The sequence below is a fragment of the Macrobrachium rosenbergii genome, chromosome 41 (assembly GCF_040412425.1).
Source record: "Macrobrachium rosenbergii isolate ZJJX-2024 chromosome 41, ASM4041242v1, whole genome shotgun sequence".
NCBI lineage: Eukaryota > Metazoa > Arthropoda > Malacostraca > Decapoda > Palaemonidae > Macrobrachium > Macrobrachium rosenbergii.
The window spans coordinates 16,265,381-16,282,880 of NC_089781.1; the positions used below are offsets into that span (position 1 = coordinate 16,265,381).

At 37.8% G+C, this 17,500-nt stretch overlaps 2 protein-coding genes across 4 annotated transcripts in view; one reads left to right on the top strand and one right to left on the bottom strand.

Annotated features, from left to right (window-relative positions):
- The window catches only part of LOC136826675 (uncharacterized), a 22,651-nt gene extending 16,695 nt beyond the window's left edge, over positions 1-5,956 (top strand). Inside the window, exons 2-4 of the mRNA XM_067084033.1 lie at positions 1,715-1,866; positions 2,306-2,570; positions 4,059-5,956. Of these exons, the coding sequence (XP_066940134.1) occupies positions 1,715-1,866; positions 2,306-2,570; positions 4,059-4,073 (432 nt within the window). The 3' untranslated portion in view covers positions 4,074-5,956. The remainder of the gene's footprint in view (positions 1-1,714; positions 1,867-2,305; positions 2,571-4,058) is intronic.
- Positions 5,957-7,172: 1,216 nt separating this feature from the next.
- LOC136826676 (indolethylamine N-methyltransferase-like) lies at positions 7,173-13,283 on the bottom strand. 3 transcript variants are annotated; one of them, XM_067084036.1, is made up of 7 exons: positions 13,239-13,283; positions 12,139-12,312; positions 10,354-10,489; positions 9,554-9,640; positions 9,274-9,378; positions 8,404-8,524; positions 7,173-7,735 (listed from the first exon to the last, which is right to left on the bottom strand). In XM_067084036.1, the coding sequence occupies exons 2-7, from the start codon at positions 12,299-12,301 to the stop codon at positions 7,523-7,525; spliced, it is 825 nt and encodes a 274-aa protein (XP_066940137.1). In that variant the 5' UTR covers positions 12,302-12,312; positions 13,239-13,283; the 3' UTR covers positions 7,173-7,522. The 3 variants fall into 3 exon arrangements, with proteins under 3 accessions (XP_066940137.1, XP_066940135.1, XP_066940136.1); XM_067084034.1 differs by having other exon boundaries at positions 12,139-12,439; positions 13,239-13,262; XM_067084035.1 differs by having other exon boundaries at positions 12,139-12,439; positions 13,217-13,256.
- Between the last annotated feature and the right edge of the window lie 4,217 nt (positions 13,284-17,500).

Consider the following 17,500-nt stretch of genomic DNA (forward strand, 5'->3'; position numbering starts at 1 on the left):
CTTCTATTTCCCGAGAATTTCAGCCCCTACCATTTTCGGACATGAATGCAAAATGAAAGTGTGTGTGAGAGAAATGATATTATATATATATATATATATATATATATATATATATATATATATATATATATATATATATATATATATATATATATTTATATATATATATATATATATATATATATATATATATATATATATATATATATAGAGAGAGAGAGAGAGAGAGATTCATACACACACACACACACACACACACATATATATATACACACATATACACATATATATATATATATATATATATATATATATATATATATATATATATATATATATATATATATATATATTCCTCCCAGTTTTAAGCACGTTCTGAGAGAATGCGTCATCACCCGGATACAACAAAGAAGAAAAAATAAAAAAAGAAAAAACGCGGCAGAGAAAGTACGAAGCATCTCACCTGGAGGGGATATACACAGTTGAACGGGAAGTTGTGTTAGGTTCTAGAAATGTAGTCTTTCGTTTTCTTTTTATTATTATTATTATTATTATTATTATTATTATTATTATTATTATTCACTGTTGTTGGTATTTTACGATCGGTCAGGATAAATGTCAGCTTGTTCAAAGAATTTTTTCATATGTGATTAATTGTCTTTCATGTGTGTGTATATATATATATATATATATATATATATATATATATATATATATATATATATATATATATATATATATATATATATATATATAATGTATGTTTGTGTGGTTGCGTGCTTCCATGCTTAATTTGAGTACCTTAATGCATACTCAGCACCCCCAACTCTCTCTCTCTCTCTCTCTCTCTCTCTCTGCAAACGTACCACCTATTTCATTTGTTATGGCAGTGAACCGGACCAGACTGGTTTCCCTCTGAGGTCACGTTGTGCCAGCAGTATCTTCCTTTAGCAGGTGCTGTGTTCATCATCACAGCTGATCAGCCAGTTTTCTCTAACAGAGATTTCATAAATGAAAGTTTGAGCGTTATTACTAGGTGTATGGCTGCACGGGCTCTTTGTTGAGAAATTTCTTGTCAGATCGTAAGTGAAGACACAGATCTGGAAAAAGAACTACTTATCAAAAAATTAAAATATATTTGTAGTCCTGAGAATGTTTTCATCTAGCATAAGTTTCAGGAAGTTATAACAATGACATTTATGTGATCCTAGTTCTCTCTCTCTCTCTCTCTCTCTCTCTCTCTCTCTCTCTCTCTCTCTCTCTCTCTCTCTCTCTCTCTCTCTCATTACTAAAAGATCCTCCGGTAGCACCACGGATGTATAAAGACTAAAGAAGTGCATTTAGAGTCATGAACACCTTCCAAATACTATCATGAATAAATCAGTTCTCATTCCTAATTCCTTCACCTATCAAAATCTCTGTCCTGCTGATTTCTGAAGCTTCGAGTTTTTCTCTAAAATTACCTTCTAAATAGGGAGGTTTTGATGTACAGAATGTAGGAAAAACCACGATCTTTTAAAAGCAAAAGATAACGGGTTTGTTTACAAGGGGAGAGAGAGAGAAAGAGGGCCACTCATTAGAATGAACAAAGCCAAAAATTTTATCCCCTGTGATTCCTGACAGGAACACAGCAAACATTACTTTGCCCACAGGAGACGAAGTTCCACAAGTTCCTTTCCATTAAAACCTATTCCATTTCTCCCTCCCAACCCAGCGCGTGTTTTTGATCGTCACCTTAACAGCGTTCTTGGTGGGCAGTGCCCATGCCCAGACGCAGCGCCCGAGGTCAAGGCTTTCGCAGATGTTCAATAACCTCGTCGATGACATGAACGACGTGGCTTCTAGGATTGGTCATGGCTTCCTCAGGTAAGTGAAGTCTTTTGAATGCAGGGAATAGGTGTAACCAAGAGCGTATTCTGGTGTTGAAATTGGGTTGTTAAGAGGAGTGGTGCACTGTAGGTATTGGGAAAGGCTGTTTGCAGCGTCCTTTCGTCCCCTAGCTGCACCCACTTTTTATCCTTTTACTTTACCTCCATTCCGGCTTCCTTTTTCCAGCTTGTGGACCAACCAACCCAGCTCCCTCTTTTCACTGTCTTAAGCTCTGAATGGCTAAAAGTGCCCCAGTGCTTGGCTTTGTTCACTAATTTAACAAATGACAAGACGCTTCCATTGCTAAATTTCACTGGAAATTTTGTCATTTTTCAAAGATTGTAAAAGGGAAGTCACAATAAGAGGTATTTCTGACCATGAGTTTCACTTACCGGAAAGCCTTCTAGTGTAATCTATCTTATGACTCTCTCAACAGAACCTTGAATGGACCAGGCAGCGCGAGCCGCGAACGCCCAATAGTGCCTCGCCAGCAGAACCAAATCAATGGTCCTGCACGCCAGCAGGACGAAAATGCCATCGCTCCCAACGACCCAGCAGTGCGCCCCAGCCCTGGGTCTCTCCGCCAACGTCCACGCCTCTCCTTCAGACAGTTTGTTGATGGTGTCATGAGCGGCATTAGCAACCTGATGCCAAGACTCAGGAGGCGGGTTTTCAGCCGCCACAACAACCGCGCTGGACAGGTAAGTCAGGGACAAAGGCGCATCAAGCGCAGGGCCTTAGAAATCGTGCAAGAGATTCCTGACTCTGAGATTAACCAGTCAGGTGTGACGGTTTCATCTTCTGTGAAGGTTACGGTAAATATAATTGATGGTAAACAGAAAGGGTCCCCACCCAGTGCTGGTGATGATAAAGACCAATATACTGTATCTTATACAGAACCCCCAGCTTTAATGCCAGAAGGAGAAATACACATTATGTATCACCCCAGCACTGACGTTGAAGTAACTAAGGGTCCAGACGAATATCCTCCTGAAAGCGATCCAGTTTTTGTTCAGTCTGGAAGTCCTGGGGATGACCACATGACTGAAAATGATTGGCCCCCTTTCAGTTCGTGGTTGCACTCTGATGGATATGTTTTTAACGATGACGAAACAGACGTTCTCTCATATGATCAAATTTTTGAGCCAGTAAAATTACCAGACAGCTTATCCACCGATGACGTACAGGAAGATGAATCATATGGTAGCCCAGTGACTGAGAGCTCAGATACCAGGATATCTGGAGGTAAATTTATGGTTCCAGGATTCAGAGGCTTTGACATATCACCTGCCAGTAGCCAACGATTTGGAATCATAGATCATCCTGGCTATTATGATGACATCAGCCTGGGAAGCACAGATTTTTCTCACCATCACAGTGGCTCTAATAACCATGGAACCAAGGTGGCGTTTGACACTGATAATACAGATGTTTTAAGTTCTGTGTTTCTTAGTCACATGTATGATGCCCAGGGCACTGAAAGCAATGGGAAATAAGAGGAAACACACGGATTCCTACCCTTTAGGCTTCAAAGAAGGATTCTTGCAAGGGTTTAATCATGGTTTTGAGAAGGGTCAAACCGAAACTAGTTTTAGCCACCAAACTCTTAGCTCCAGTGAAAGTAATACTCATCCTAACAACGGAATTATCAAATCTCCTGGGAATAACTTGCAGTCTGATCAGAACAGGCAGCCAGTTGCCGCTGTAAATAGCTTTTCTAGTTTTAACACCCAATCAGGCACACAGCAGCAGTCACACCATAGCAGGCCTTCCATTCATGGTAATAATAGACCTAACTTCTATAACAGGCAACCAATTACTAATTCTCATACTAATGCATATAACAGGCCTCAGTTTAATAACAAACAACCAAGTGGTAACTATCAGGTGCAAATTAACCATCCAGTAACTCATAATCCCCATGATAGTAGTCACATGTTTCACTACCAAAGTGATAACCAACCTTCATTCACTAACATTGACCAGGCACATGATAACAATCACTATAGACCTAACTTTGAACATAAAGATAACCAAGAATATATTCATCCAATTAATGAGCAAAATGTAAATAATGAACAGATAAACCCCTTCTCTAATTGGGTCCAGTCACCACATGGCGAAGGGTTCAGTCGGTGTGATGGACGTTGTATGTGGAACCAACTAATACAGTATCTTGATCATTTCAGCGGCAACAACAGTGAGAGTAGAGGCTCGTGAATCCCCGGTGAAGGGAGTCCCACCCACCAGCAACGAGAGAAGAGTCGGGGAAGGATCTGGAAGCTTTTGTGGTGATGGTTGCGCCTGAAAGGAGGGCGCCTTGGGGTAGTAGGACCCAGCGTCCTGTGTCACTGACCTATACTTACCCACTCCATACAACTAATGCTAATGTATATAAAAGCATTTCTAGTAATTCAGGCTTCAGGAAGACAAAACAGAGTTACCAAGACAGGGACATTAAGTTAGTACAAGTGACTAGAAGTTTCTTCTTTTTTGCGTTGTGATGTGCCTTTCCACCAAATGGATGATGGATGACAACTGGCATTGTTTGGGCATGCAGCTAGGGATGGAATTCTGGCTATTATCTCTCTGTTGAAGGAGTATACATCTGACTTCACTTTTGGTTTGCTTGGAACAAATTGATCGAAATACAACAAACCCCCTACTGTATAATAGCAACAAAAACATGTGTACTTCTTCAATAATAGATAGTTGTAGAAAATTTCCAACCAGCAAGCAAAACAAAATAACCTCTCAGCATTGTTACAACACAGAGCACCAGAAATGACTTTAGACGTCAAAAATTTAACAAAAAATTCATCGTCTAATGCAACTAACAGCTACTAGCAGTATTATCTGCAATATAAAAATTAGATTGTAGCATAATACTACTAGTAGTGGCAGAAGTAGCAGCAATAGTAGTACTAGTGGTGGTAGCATTATTAGTAGAATTAGTTAGTAGCAAAATCAGAAAAGCATGTGACTCTACACATGACATAACCTTGAAAGCTCAGTTGTCATCCAGCGTAGTACCTATCAGCATGCAGTTAGGTAAAGCACGAAAGGTGCATGAGGCATATCTCACCCATGCACACTGGTTTTAGAATATTCTCACAAGGAACCGAAATCCTTCGTTAACAAGTCCTCCAAAGGACGAATAACTTCAACTTTCTTATGTAAAAGTTACGTGACGATTCTTCCTCATTGCATGGCTCCTGGCTTCTTGTAGGGCTGTATAAGAGTACTTAGCATTACCCTTTGATGTACATAGGCATGTTATTTTGATGTCTGTTTTTGTTTTTGTCATGTTGCTTTGGTTTCATGCAGATTGCCTTAATGCACATAGGCATGATGTTAGAATTAGTCTGTACATTCAACTGTCTTAAGTCCTTCAGGAGTTCTTTTGGGGAAGACTGCGAACTTCAGAATATGCATTAACTTAGGTTGACAGATAAACTGGCCATATGGAAGGAAACAAATTTTGCTGTTTTGGTGGATTTTGAAGTAAAATCTTTGCAGGATGAAATGTCATGGTATTCACACAAATATTTTATGATAGAAATGCACAGAGACCCACACTAGGAGTCCTTCTAAATTGCACTGAAAGATTTGATGCACATTTCAAATTTGATCTCATGTGTAGGTTTTGAAATTGAAACTAAAGTTACCTATAGTATGCAATATTATTTCTAGTAAAATGCAGGGCTAAGATTTGTCTGAAATTTAGGTACTATTGCATATTTTTAACAAAGGTTAGATAAAATCCATTCTGGTGAAAATTATTCTGCATGAAACTAAACTTTGATGACATGGTCATTTTTCTGTTATGTAGCTTATTGAGTAAGGCAAATTTGTTACTTGTTCTGCCTTATATTGTTATCTAGCTGGTCTAGAGTGTTCAGCCAGTCACAAGAATTTCTCTTTTCTTATGTTTCTGATTGGCTGAAAAGAGGCACAGAAGTCTCCCTCTCTCGCACGTTGTTCAACCCTTGTAAATAATCGCAACACTGTTGACATGGAATGAATGAGCCAGGCCAGGCAGGTCATGGCGATTGTATTTATTTTTGTACAAATATAAGTTCTTGTTGAAGGGAGGACTTCATTTATCCTTTATTAATATACCGCACTACACAAAAATGTCATAAACACATCAGCAACTTATTGCCTACACGTCACAGATAGGTTGAAAACAAGTCAGCGACCGTAAGTGGCGATTAAATCTTTGGCAAATGCTGGATAATCTTAGGAAGCACTGTTTAGGACTACCAATAAGTTGTTGTCTTGTATTCAGTATGTTTGTGTTGTGTGTGACAAGTTGCTGACATGTTTATGGCATGTTTTACTGAAGTACCAGGGGCACATTCTGAAAGTTACAGTGTCTTCAGTTCTCCAATCAGATAGGGCAAGTATAAGGATAATCAACCAACTTTTTAACCTGAAGGTTTATACTTTTGTCTGATAATGATAAAAAGCTTTTCCACCATGTATAACAGGGTTTAAGAACTGAATGGTACCTTCAACTCTCCGTATCAACATTCAGCAGCGTTTAGAACTCTATCACTAGCATTTAGATAGTCTTTGAGTTTTGCACCTGAATCTTTATCTTGTCTTTCGGACAAGATAAAAACTGTCATTGACTTATGAAGACGAGTATGGCTACTCTTCTAGTAGTTCTACAATGTTATAACGTGTGGGTTACTCCTCCGAAGGAAAAGTTTTCCAACACAGTAATCTCTTCAGTTTTTCATACTTTTTACATGGAGGATTTTGTCTACGCAAATGATACAAAGGAATCTTCAAAATCAAAATGAAACATGATTAACTAGAGAGAAAGGAGTCATCTACATGTTCTTCAAGTTCCTAAGTTTTAGCGTCGTGTTCAGCAGACTCAAAGGTTGGAAACAGTTCTTGGAGGTAATTTTGGATGAAAGTCAAAATCAGGAGATAATGAAAGTCATAAGTTTACTATATTTTCAGGCAATGGATGCCCCTGCTGTGCTAAAGCTTTCAAGACATGATAATATAGAAGAGACCAGAGATGTTTCATCAAGCTCTAGTTGCTCAAAAACGTTTTGAGAGTCTTCAGAGTATGGGGCAGATTCTCAGCTTGTCACATTGAATCAACTATATTCGTTTGTATCATATTAATGTCACATTTAGAAGTTTGCGACTCCAGTCTGTAGATTCTCCCAATCAATGACCAATAATCCAAGAGTGCTTCAGGTCGAAGAGTACTTTCGAAAATCAAAAGGGTCTGTAGGTTCTTAAGTAGTCCAGGTAGGTAGTAAGTTAGTCCAAATCGATAGAGTATAACTGATATATTTAGTCAATGTCTTGGACATGTTTCACAGATAATTCTTATATCTGGAAATTATGCCAAGTCACTCACCCACATATGGTTGACTACAGTATTCACCACAGACAAATCAAATAAATATGTCATTAAGTAAGTTTATCACAAAAGAAAATAATAACCAGAGTTCTTAAATTACATCTTTTATGGAAATTTTATGTTTCAAATTTAACAACTATAAAAGGTATATCTGTGCCTGAAGTTCAGTTTCCCAACCCTTCTGTATCCCAGTGCACCAGAGGGAAAAAGAAAATGGAAAAGAAATAGAAAACGGAGATGAAACAAGAGGAAAGCTGGTTACTATTCTGTTCCCATTTTCTGTGCCATTACGAAAAAGATCCCATTGTGGTCTGCTGGTTTCTCGTCAAGAGAAGTCTGTCTGCCCAGCGTCCTGAGGGCAACTAGCTCCAAGGTCTCCACTGAAGTCACGACATCAGCAATGGCCTCCTTTGTCAGGTTCACCGAGGGGTATTTGGTCTGCCCCACGCAGTATGAAGTGTTCCCTAGGGCTCCCTGTGAAAATTAGCAGGTAATGTTTGACAGGATCATCTTTGGAGATTATTATAGTGATGATCAAGTTGATTTGCAATGTGACCTCTTTTGAACAAGATTCAAAATTCTGATTAACCTTCTTCAGTGATGTACAAGGGGTCATTAAATTGTTTCTTCCATCAAATACTTATAGGGTCTTAAGAAGGAAAATGGTCAGTAAATATACTAAAACGTCAAGAACAAACAGTTAGAGAAGTTGGTTTATTTAGGCAGTCAAACCTAGCACTGGGGCACTTTTGGCCATTCAACGCTTAAGATCGCGATATGAGGGAGTCGGAGTGGTTGGACAGCAAGATAAAGAGATCCAAGAAATGAAGTAGATGAAGTTCAAGTATCTAAAGGTGGAACTGGGACAAAACCCCACATTTACACTAAGCAGTATTTGTCAGTGAGTTGGACGGCAAGACTGAAGAAAAGAAGCGTGAATGGAGTTAAAGTACAAGGCTAAATTAAGTTGGTGAAGCAGCTAGGGGCCGAGGGAACGCTGCAAACGCCCTTTAGTAAAGCCTACAATCACCACGTGAGGCGCACTGATGGCACTATCCCCTACGGGGACAATTAAACTGAAGAATGATACGAGATCAAAGAAACTGCCTGGACAACTAGCACTAAATAATCCTCTTCCTTACCGCCATCATGAGAACCCCTCCTGGTTTGATCAGATGAGTCACATTGGCCAACATGGCTCTGTAGTCGTCCAGAGAAATGGTAGCAAATTCAAGACAGAGGGTACTCATCACTACGTCGTACCTGGAGGGATATAATTTTGTTCTAATGAAGTTATATCCAGGTTATAAATCTGCATGCACTTATGGTACTCCAAAACATATTGAGCCATTTTTGGAATTAATGAAATTGCTTTGGGAAGATTTGTTATACAAATGTTTTAAATTAGCTACCTAGTAGCACCACCTGCTTTCCAATTTGTTTCAAATTCACAATGCAACCTTTGAAAAGTGGTGATCATTTTGTATAATAAGCTGTTTTATATACTCGTCTTTGCAAGGGCTACTCTGGGAGGATGAGTCCGTGTTGGCATAAGGCCAGTTTAATCTAAAAGAACAATCCGCTATAATCCATGATCACTGAAAGATAATCTACAGTTCAACTTGCCCATAGCATCCACCATGGGGGTGTGTAATCTTCCCTCCAAGAAATAAGACCCATTTGCCTTTCTTATTTTTACGTTTTCTTTCTCAGGAATGGAATAATGACTAAGTATACATGAAGCTTTATGTTTTGTGACACGTCTATACTATTAACAGTGTAGTAAATTTTAGGATTGTGTGTTTTTACTTATCTGTTATGTTAAACTTTGTGTATAATGATCAGGGTTTGTTGTTGGCAGAATAACAATCTTGTTGGCTTGTTTCCGTGGTAAAGTGTCAGATGGGTTACTGTCGGATGTGTTTACCTGTTGACAACTTATGCTGAATGAACACTTACAAACACAGAAACGCCGGTTGTTTAAAAGCCTGATTAAAACCAGGGAGACCTACGTTTGACAGATTGGATGAAGTGGGTTTTCCAGTTCCCCGTCGCATGGAACGACGAGCTGGAAGACGTCTCGAAGTCTCTGGGCATAATCCTCTCCGGTTTTCGTCCTGGAAGCGAGAAAGTGTCAAAACTTGAAGCTTCAAGTATCAGAGGTGTCAGACAGTTAAATAATCAGAGTGTACGAAGAAAAGGGAAAAGAAGAAAAAAGTTATATCTCAGTTAAATAATCAGAGTGTACGAAGAAAAGGGAAAAGAAGAAAAAAGTTATATCAGGTCAGTTACCCGCCATCCAGAGAGGCGATGTGGCTGAAGAACAGATTCCAGTCCAAAGCTCCTTCTTCAGAGTTCATCCAGGAATTTATGGCTTGCCTGCGGATTGCAAGACGGGTGAGATACGAAGACAGGTAAGCGAATGGCGAAAAAATTATCTTGACGAGCCAATTGCAAGCGGTTTGCCTAGGAACTGAAACGTACTTAAAAAAAAGAAAAAAAAATTTTTTTTGTTCCCGGTTTAACGAAAGAAATACTAATGATGATATTATGCTGGCTGCATTGACTCAAAAGGCAGTTATTCAAATAACATAGACAGCCTGGTATGTTATAATGAGATTAGTGGAAATGGGTTGCTGGAAATATATAAACATTCAGTGTCTAACAAAGGTACCTTTCATAATTCTCTCTCTCTCTCTCTCTCTCTCTCTCTCTCTCTCTCTCTCTCTCTCTCTCTCTCTCTCTCTCTCTCTCTATATATATATATATATATATATATATATATATATATATATATATATATATATATATATATATATATATATATATATATATATATATATGGGTTGCCTAAAGCAACCCATGACTGCATCTTTGCCCTGATTTTCATTTCTATATTTCTTTATATTAACGAATTGCGTGTTAATCGGATGAAGAAACTTTCCTCCGGTAAGACAAATTTTTGTTACATTTAATCTAGTAGTAATAAGGAATGACAAAACTTCCTTATATTAAAATATAAAGTGAAAATAAGAGAAACAGACGTAATTTTAAAACAGAACACACAGACAGCAAACGTTAAATCATCGTACCTGTTCGAGGGCGCAATTTCAGCCATCGTGACCGAGTTCGCGAAGTAAGCGGCCGTTCCAGCGTACACTGGAACGGGCCCACACCCGAAGTCCAGTACCCTCCGCTGGTTGGACCCGCGACTCGTCAGCAAATTGTCTGCAGTTTGAAGGAAATATGTTAGCAAGGTCCAAAGACAGGGAGGTCAACCCGCGGGAAGCACAAAATTTGTCGCTACCTGCGCAGAACTATACTGCCCTAAAATGGAAGACTGCAGTATCTGCAAAAATTTAAAACTGAGAAAAATGGTTGATACTCCCTTGCCTTATACTGATTTTGCAGATACTGCAAATGGGACCCCCTAAATACTCGTGGAAAGCATTGAAGAATCATTCCGAAACTGCAGTAACTTGTGCATTTTGTGTTTCACGAGCCCAGTAGGTGCCATATCTCAATTTCGAAAATTTTGCAGATACTGCAGTTTAACAATTTAGGGCAGAATAGTGTCAAGGTGGTTACCCTTTTTGACCTTTACAAGGAAGAGAGGGCAGCGTTTCTGCCACACATTACACGATATCCCATCATAGGTCAACCCCGTGGGGGCGGGGGAGAAGTGCTGTTAGTGCACCTCACGTGGTGCACTGTAGGCATTACTTAAGATTCTTTGCAGCGTCCCTTCGGTCCCTAGCTTCAACCCCTTTCGCTTCTTTTACTGTACCTACGTTCATATTCTCTTTCTTCCAATTTACTTTACATCCTTTCTAAAAATTATTTCATAGTGCAACTGCGAGGTTTTCTTCCTGTTACATCTTTCAAACTTTTCGACTACCAATTTCCGTTTCAGCGCTGAGTGACCACATGGGTTCCAGCGCTTGGTCTTGGGCCAAATTCTATATTCCATCCCATGCCATTTCACGTTCATGGATAGTTTGAAGGTTGTTGTTTACACTACGCTGGTGTAGAAGACCAATGATCTTATGTGAAGTACTTAGTGCAGTTTGGTTAGTGTTTGTGTTAATTGTGGAAGTGTATGTGACGATGCTGCTGGTATGCATAAATTTTAATGTGCGGAAAATTATTTGTCGATGTCGAAGATACTGAAGCGAGGTGACAGATATATCTTTAACTCTACCCGTATAATTATTATTATTATTTTTATTATTATTATTAATTATTTAATCTGCCTCAAGGTTAATATTTATTGTTGAAATGTGTTATATAATTCAGAAAAAATGTTGTGAATGTATATATATATACATATATATATATATATATATATAATTTATATATAATATTTATAATTTTGGTATGACGTAATTTCCAGGACTAAACGGACAAATCCACTTAATTTCCGAATTAGAAACTGAGCTGTAAAATAAAAACCATTTTTCGTGAGAAATTTGTTACTGGACATCAAATGATATCTAGGAAGCTCTTCTTTTTTAAGCTCTACAGTCCGTTTGCATGTTCGTATGAACCTGTATACCACTTGTATGTTTCGACAGCATCTTTACTGTACCTCCGCTTATATTCTCTTTCTTCCCTCTGACTTTCCACCCCCCTCTAACAATTGTTTCATAATGCAACTGTGAGGTTTCCCTCCTGTTACACCTTTCAAACAGTCTTACTGTTAGTTTCTCTCTCAGCGCTCAAAGACCTCATAGGTTCCAGCGCTTGGCCTTGGTCCTAAATTCTATATTCGTTCGCTCTGCGACAAATATCGAAAAACGAAATAACTATAACATCAACAAACACAAAATCCGAACGAGCCCAAAAAAAATATGTTTTAAAAAAAGAAAAATACATACCTTTCTCGAAAGCATTATGGTAAACCTCGAGGAAAAACTTGACCTCGTCATCGAGGACGGAGTAGAACGTGGAGTGGTACTCCCGAGGGCTGAACTCCGTCAGGTACTGAGCTCTGATCTGGCCTTTTTTCGAGAGATCGTCCGCCTTCCTCCCGTCCTGCATTTTGTTTACATCTGCTGGGGCGGATTCTATTAGTACTTTTGGATGAGAATTTAAGTTACTTAATGTCCGGTTTGGATGTTTATATACTCGGCCACAATTCGGAGAATATGATTTTTGGTTTAGAGTATAAGCGTTCGTCTGTTGGGGATATAAAGTTGATTGTTAAAGCACTTTCCGGAGGATGTTTGTTTTGTATTACAGAATAAGCATTCACTGGGTGGGGATATAAAGTTGCTTGTTAAAGCACTTTCCAGAGGATGTTTGCTTTATAGTACAGAATATGCAGTCAGTGGGTGAGGATATAAAGTTGGTTATTGAAGCACTTTCCGTAGGATGTTTGCTTTGTATTACAGAATAAGCATTCACTGGGTGGGGATATAAAGATGCTTATTAAAGCACTTTCCAGAGGATACTTGCTTTGTGTTACAGAATATGCATTCACTGTGTGGGGATATAAAATTGCTTATTAAAACACTTTCCGGGTAATCTTTGATTTGTATTACAGAATAATCATCCACTCGGTGGGGATATAAAATTGCGTCATAATTATCCACTTGTTTTGGAAAGTATTTCTTATACTTTGAAGTTCAAGAGTTCATTGAATAGGAATACTGTGTACAGTTTACTCGACATCTAGTTTAAAAACTGGATCCGCTCAGCCACTTTTCGAAAAGCGTCACTTTTGAAATTGGTGGTCTCTGTTCAGGAATATATAATTACCCAGTTTTCTGGAAGTGTCACTTTTGAACCACGGGATAAACGTTCATTTGAAGAACCTATATGTAAGTTAAATCACTTCCCAGAAAATATAATTTATTATTCTTCAGTGATAGAATAACGTTGATTTTAAGCAGATAATTTCCAGTAAGCGTGGTAAGATGAAAGTAAAAATAAAGAATGAAGTCTGGTGTGGACCTCAGGATTTTGTCTAACTAACAAAGAGGTTCCGTGTTCAACGAGCAGCCAGTAACTAAGAATGCCCTCGTATGTTCCCGAAAAATGAGAGTGGATGCTGTATCAAGCCCCGCCTACTTTGTCCTTGGACCTCCCACAAGGATTGCCAAGCTCCGCCTACTTTTGTCATTTGCACCTCCCACAAGGATTGGCCACGCCTACTTTTTTTCTTTACATCCTACTTGACATATACTTTATTTAACTCAGAGATGACAGATTCTGTCCGTAACCAGAATCTCTTAAGGGAAAAAGGTTCTAACATTTTCAGGGCCGGCTTACCAATTATTTTTTATATATAAAAGAAACTGGCTTTTAAATCTCTCTCTCTCACTTCATGAGATAGATAGGCTTACCGTGTATTTTCTCAATGTGAGCGAAAATACATTTCAAAGCATTAAAAGCTCTCTCTCTCTCTCTCTCTCTCTCTCTCTCTCTCTCTCTCTCTCTCTCTCTCTCTCTCTCTCAGCCATGTCCATATCTGTCGAAATTTTCCTCTAGGCCACTTGTACAAGTCTTCCACCAGGATAGTGGACTATCTTTCATCTTCCTTAACCCCGAGTAACCATACACAAGGCCAAAGGTCATCTATAGGGTCATTACTTTTCAAAGAGGTCATTTCTAAGGTCATTTAAGTAATGGGTTTAAGGCTGTGGGAATCACTTGCAGATAAGTGGAGGTTTCCGGTTGGGCGGCAGAAGAATGATTTACTCCGAGATAAGATACTTCGTAACCTTCTCTTCGAAAGCCAATGCTATGGGATGTATTTTCGCTTATAATGAAAATAAACTGGGGGCCTGTCGCCTAAGAAACGGGAAGGGAGAGAAAGAGAGCTTTGAATGCTTCGGGACGTATTTTCGCTTATAATGAAAATAAACTGGGGGCCTGTCGCCTAAAAAGCGGCGAGGGAGGGAGAGACAGAGAGAGAGTGAGTTTTGAGTGCTTCGGGATGTATTTTCGCTTGTAATGAAAATAAACTGGGGGCCTATCGCCTAAAAGGCGGGGGTGGGGGCGCGCGGGGAGAGAGAGAGAGAGAAAGAGTTTTTAGTGCTTTGGGATGTATTTTCGCTTATAATGAAAATAAACTGGGAGCCTATCGCCAAAAAAGCGGAGGGGGAGAGAGAGAGAGAGTTTTGAATGCTTTGGGAAGTATTTCGCTTATAATGAAAATGAATTGGGGCCTATCGCCTAAAAAGCCGAGGGGGGAGAGAAAGCTTTTAGTGCTTTGGGATGTATTTTCGCTTCGAATGTCCCAGCTTTGGGTATTTGAGACATAGGTTAACGTCTTGGAGGCGTGACAAAGAAGGTCATTTTATTCTAGCTACAATCCTCGAAGAGGATTGTGAGGATTGTAACACAGGGCAGTTATAGATCTTTATGTGGGACGCTGCCTGGCCTCCTCAACAAAATTTAAATTATACACAAAATTTATGTAAGTGTTGATAATATGATTGTACAGGATATATATATATATATTTTAGATATTTTTATATGAAATTCCTTTTAAACTTATTTATTTCTAGTTCTCTATTTAAATCTATTACGGCATCAGTAACCTAGGTGTTGTGGCGCCAGTTTTAACAGACATAATCAATCAGTCAATCAATTATATTGAAAAAAATTAACGGTAAACCTATCTCCTCACAAGAGAGAGAGAGAGAGAGAGAGGGAGCTGCAACGTTAAGTAACCAATACCCCCTCCCCATATCGCCAAATACTCACCCCCCCCCCGTCCTACCCCATCTGTTTTGTCTCCAGAGCTGATTTTTTTCATATTATTATTAGTATTATTTTTATTAGTATTATTATTATTATTATTGTTTTGCGAAATCAATTTCCTCGATCATAGATGCTGATGATAAACCGAGTCTTTCTTATATACTGTATATATATATATATATATATATATATATATATATATATATATATATATATATATATATATATATATATATATATATATATATATGCTGATGATAAACTGAGTCTTTCCTTATATACTGTATAGATATATATATATATATATATATATATATATGCTGATGATAAAACGAGTCTTTCCTTATATACTGTATATATTTATATATATATATATATATATATATATATATATATATATATATATATATATATATAGATAGAGAGAGAGAGAGAGAGAGAGAGAGAGAGAGAGAGAGAGAGAGAAATAATCAACACACAATCACTCCTGGAACAGAAATAAATTTCTGACTCACATCAGAATCGAACCCAGGTCTTTCAGTTGAAAGACAAGGGCGCTGCCCACAAGGCCATACAAATCTGGCAGCGTCCTTGCCTTTCAATTGAAAGACCTGTTCTGATCCTGATGTGAGTCAGAAATTTATTATATGTATATATATATATATATATGTATATATATATATATATATATATATATATATATATATATATATATATATATATATATATATATATATATATAGGTGATTAATTATATATATATATATATATATATATAATTAATTACTGTTGATTATCACCTCGTGTAGTTGATGCGTGAAATTATAATTACCATGGGTCGTGTTGCTGGCAATAAGTGAATTCAAGGAGAGATTGATGTTGATTAAATTGTTTGTTTGGTTTATGTCGAGCTGGCGTTACAATGGACAATGGAAATGTGTATATACTGTATATGCATGTATGTATATATATATATATATATATATATATATATATATATATATATATATATATATATATGTATGTATATATAGACATACCTGCATATATATACACATTTCCATTGTCCATTGTAACGCCAGCTCGACATAAACCAAACAAACAATTTAATCAACATCAATCTCTCCTTGAATTCACTTATTGCCAGCAACACGACCCATGGTAATTATAATTTCACGCATCAACTACACGAGGCGATAATCAACAGTGATTAATTATTAATCACACCTGACCATTTTAAATATTGAGCTGCGTCTGTGTGATCACTGATTAAGTGACACCGGATAATCACCAGCTGATCAATAAAGCCAAATCAATGAGTTTCTCTTATTGAATCCACTAGCGGATCCAGAAAAATTTCGTGGGGGGTGGGGTACCAGTTTTCATATTATACACATACATCCATATACCTACATACATATATATACTGTATATGTATATGTAATTGTTATTATCATCTTTTTTCTCAAAATTTTATTTCTGTAATAGAATTTATATTTTTTCCCAATTTTATATTTCTCATTTATGTTATTATTATCTAAATCTTCACTATTATTATTTTGTCATTTTTCATGGGGAGCATATGCCCAGGTGCCCCCCCCCACCCCATCCGCAAGTGAAAGTATCCATAACTGTAATAATAATCTTTGTTGGACTCTTGAGCGCAAAGTTATAATTCTTTATTCTTTATTCTTGACCTTCAAAAGTAAAGTGATTCTTTAATTCTTGTACTTATGGATTTCAGTTAAACAGGTGCATTCCTTCTTTTGTTTCTTTTTTTTTTTTACCCAGAATGGTAAAGTTCCTTTATTCCAACTTGTTTGCCAAGTTGTTGCCAACTTGTTTGAAAGTTATCTACGACGCTATTAAACTTTCGCAAGTTGCAACTTCGACAAATGGCATCCATTTGTAGAAGGATTTCTCAAAAACAAAGAAGAAATCCTAACGCTTGTGTGCCAGTTCTTTCAGTTAAGTTAATGAAGAGCAAGAGCATTACCCTGAGAGAGAGAGAGAGAGAGAGAGAGAGAGAGAAGACTTCATTGTCTAGTGGTCATGTTAACTGGCATAATTAGCCCTAATTCTTAATTCAGTTGACTAGAATGTGCCATTTTCGCCTTTTTGAAAAAGAGAGAGAGAGAGAGGGGGGGACCAGCTCCCTTTTTCTCCCTACAGGATCATTACAAGGTCCCACACAGCCTAACTTTTATCTTGAAGGCATGAAGATAAAACGGTGGAAATTTTACGACACTCCCTAGAGAGAGAGAGAGAGTATGGAAATGTCTGTGTGTGTGTATGAGAGAGAGAGAGAGAGAGAATGAGAGAGAGAAAGACAGACAGACAGCACATCACATGAAATGGAAATATATATTATTTGAGTGTGTGCGTGTTTGAGAGAGAGAGAGAGAGAGAGAGCATACTACATGAAATGGATATGTTTGTGTCATTGTATGAGAGAGACAGACAGACTGTCTGACAGACAGCACATCACGTGAAATGGAAATGTGTATTATTTGTGTGTGCGCGTGTGTT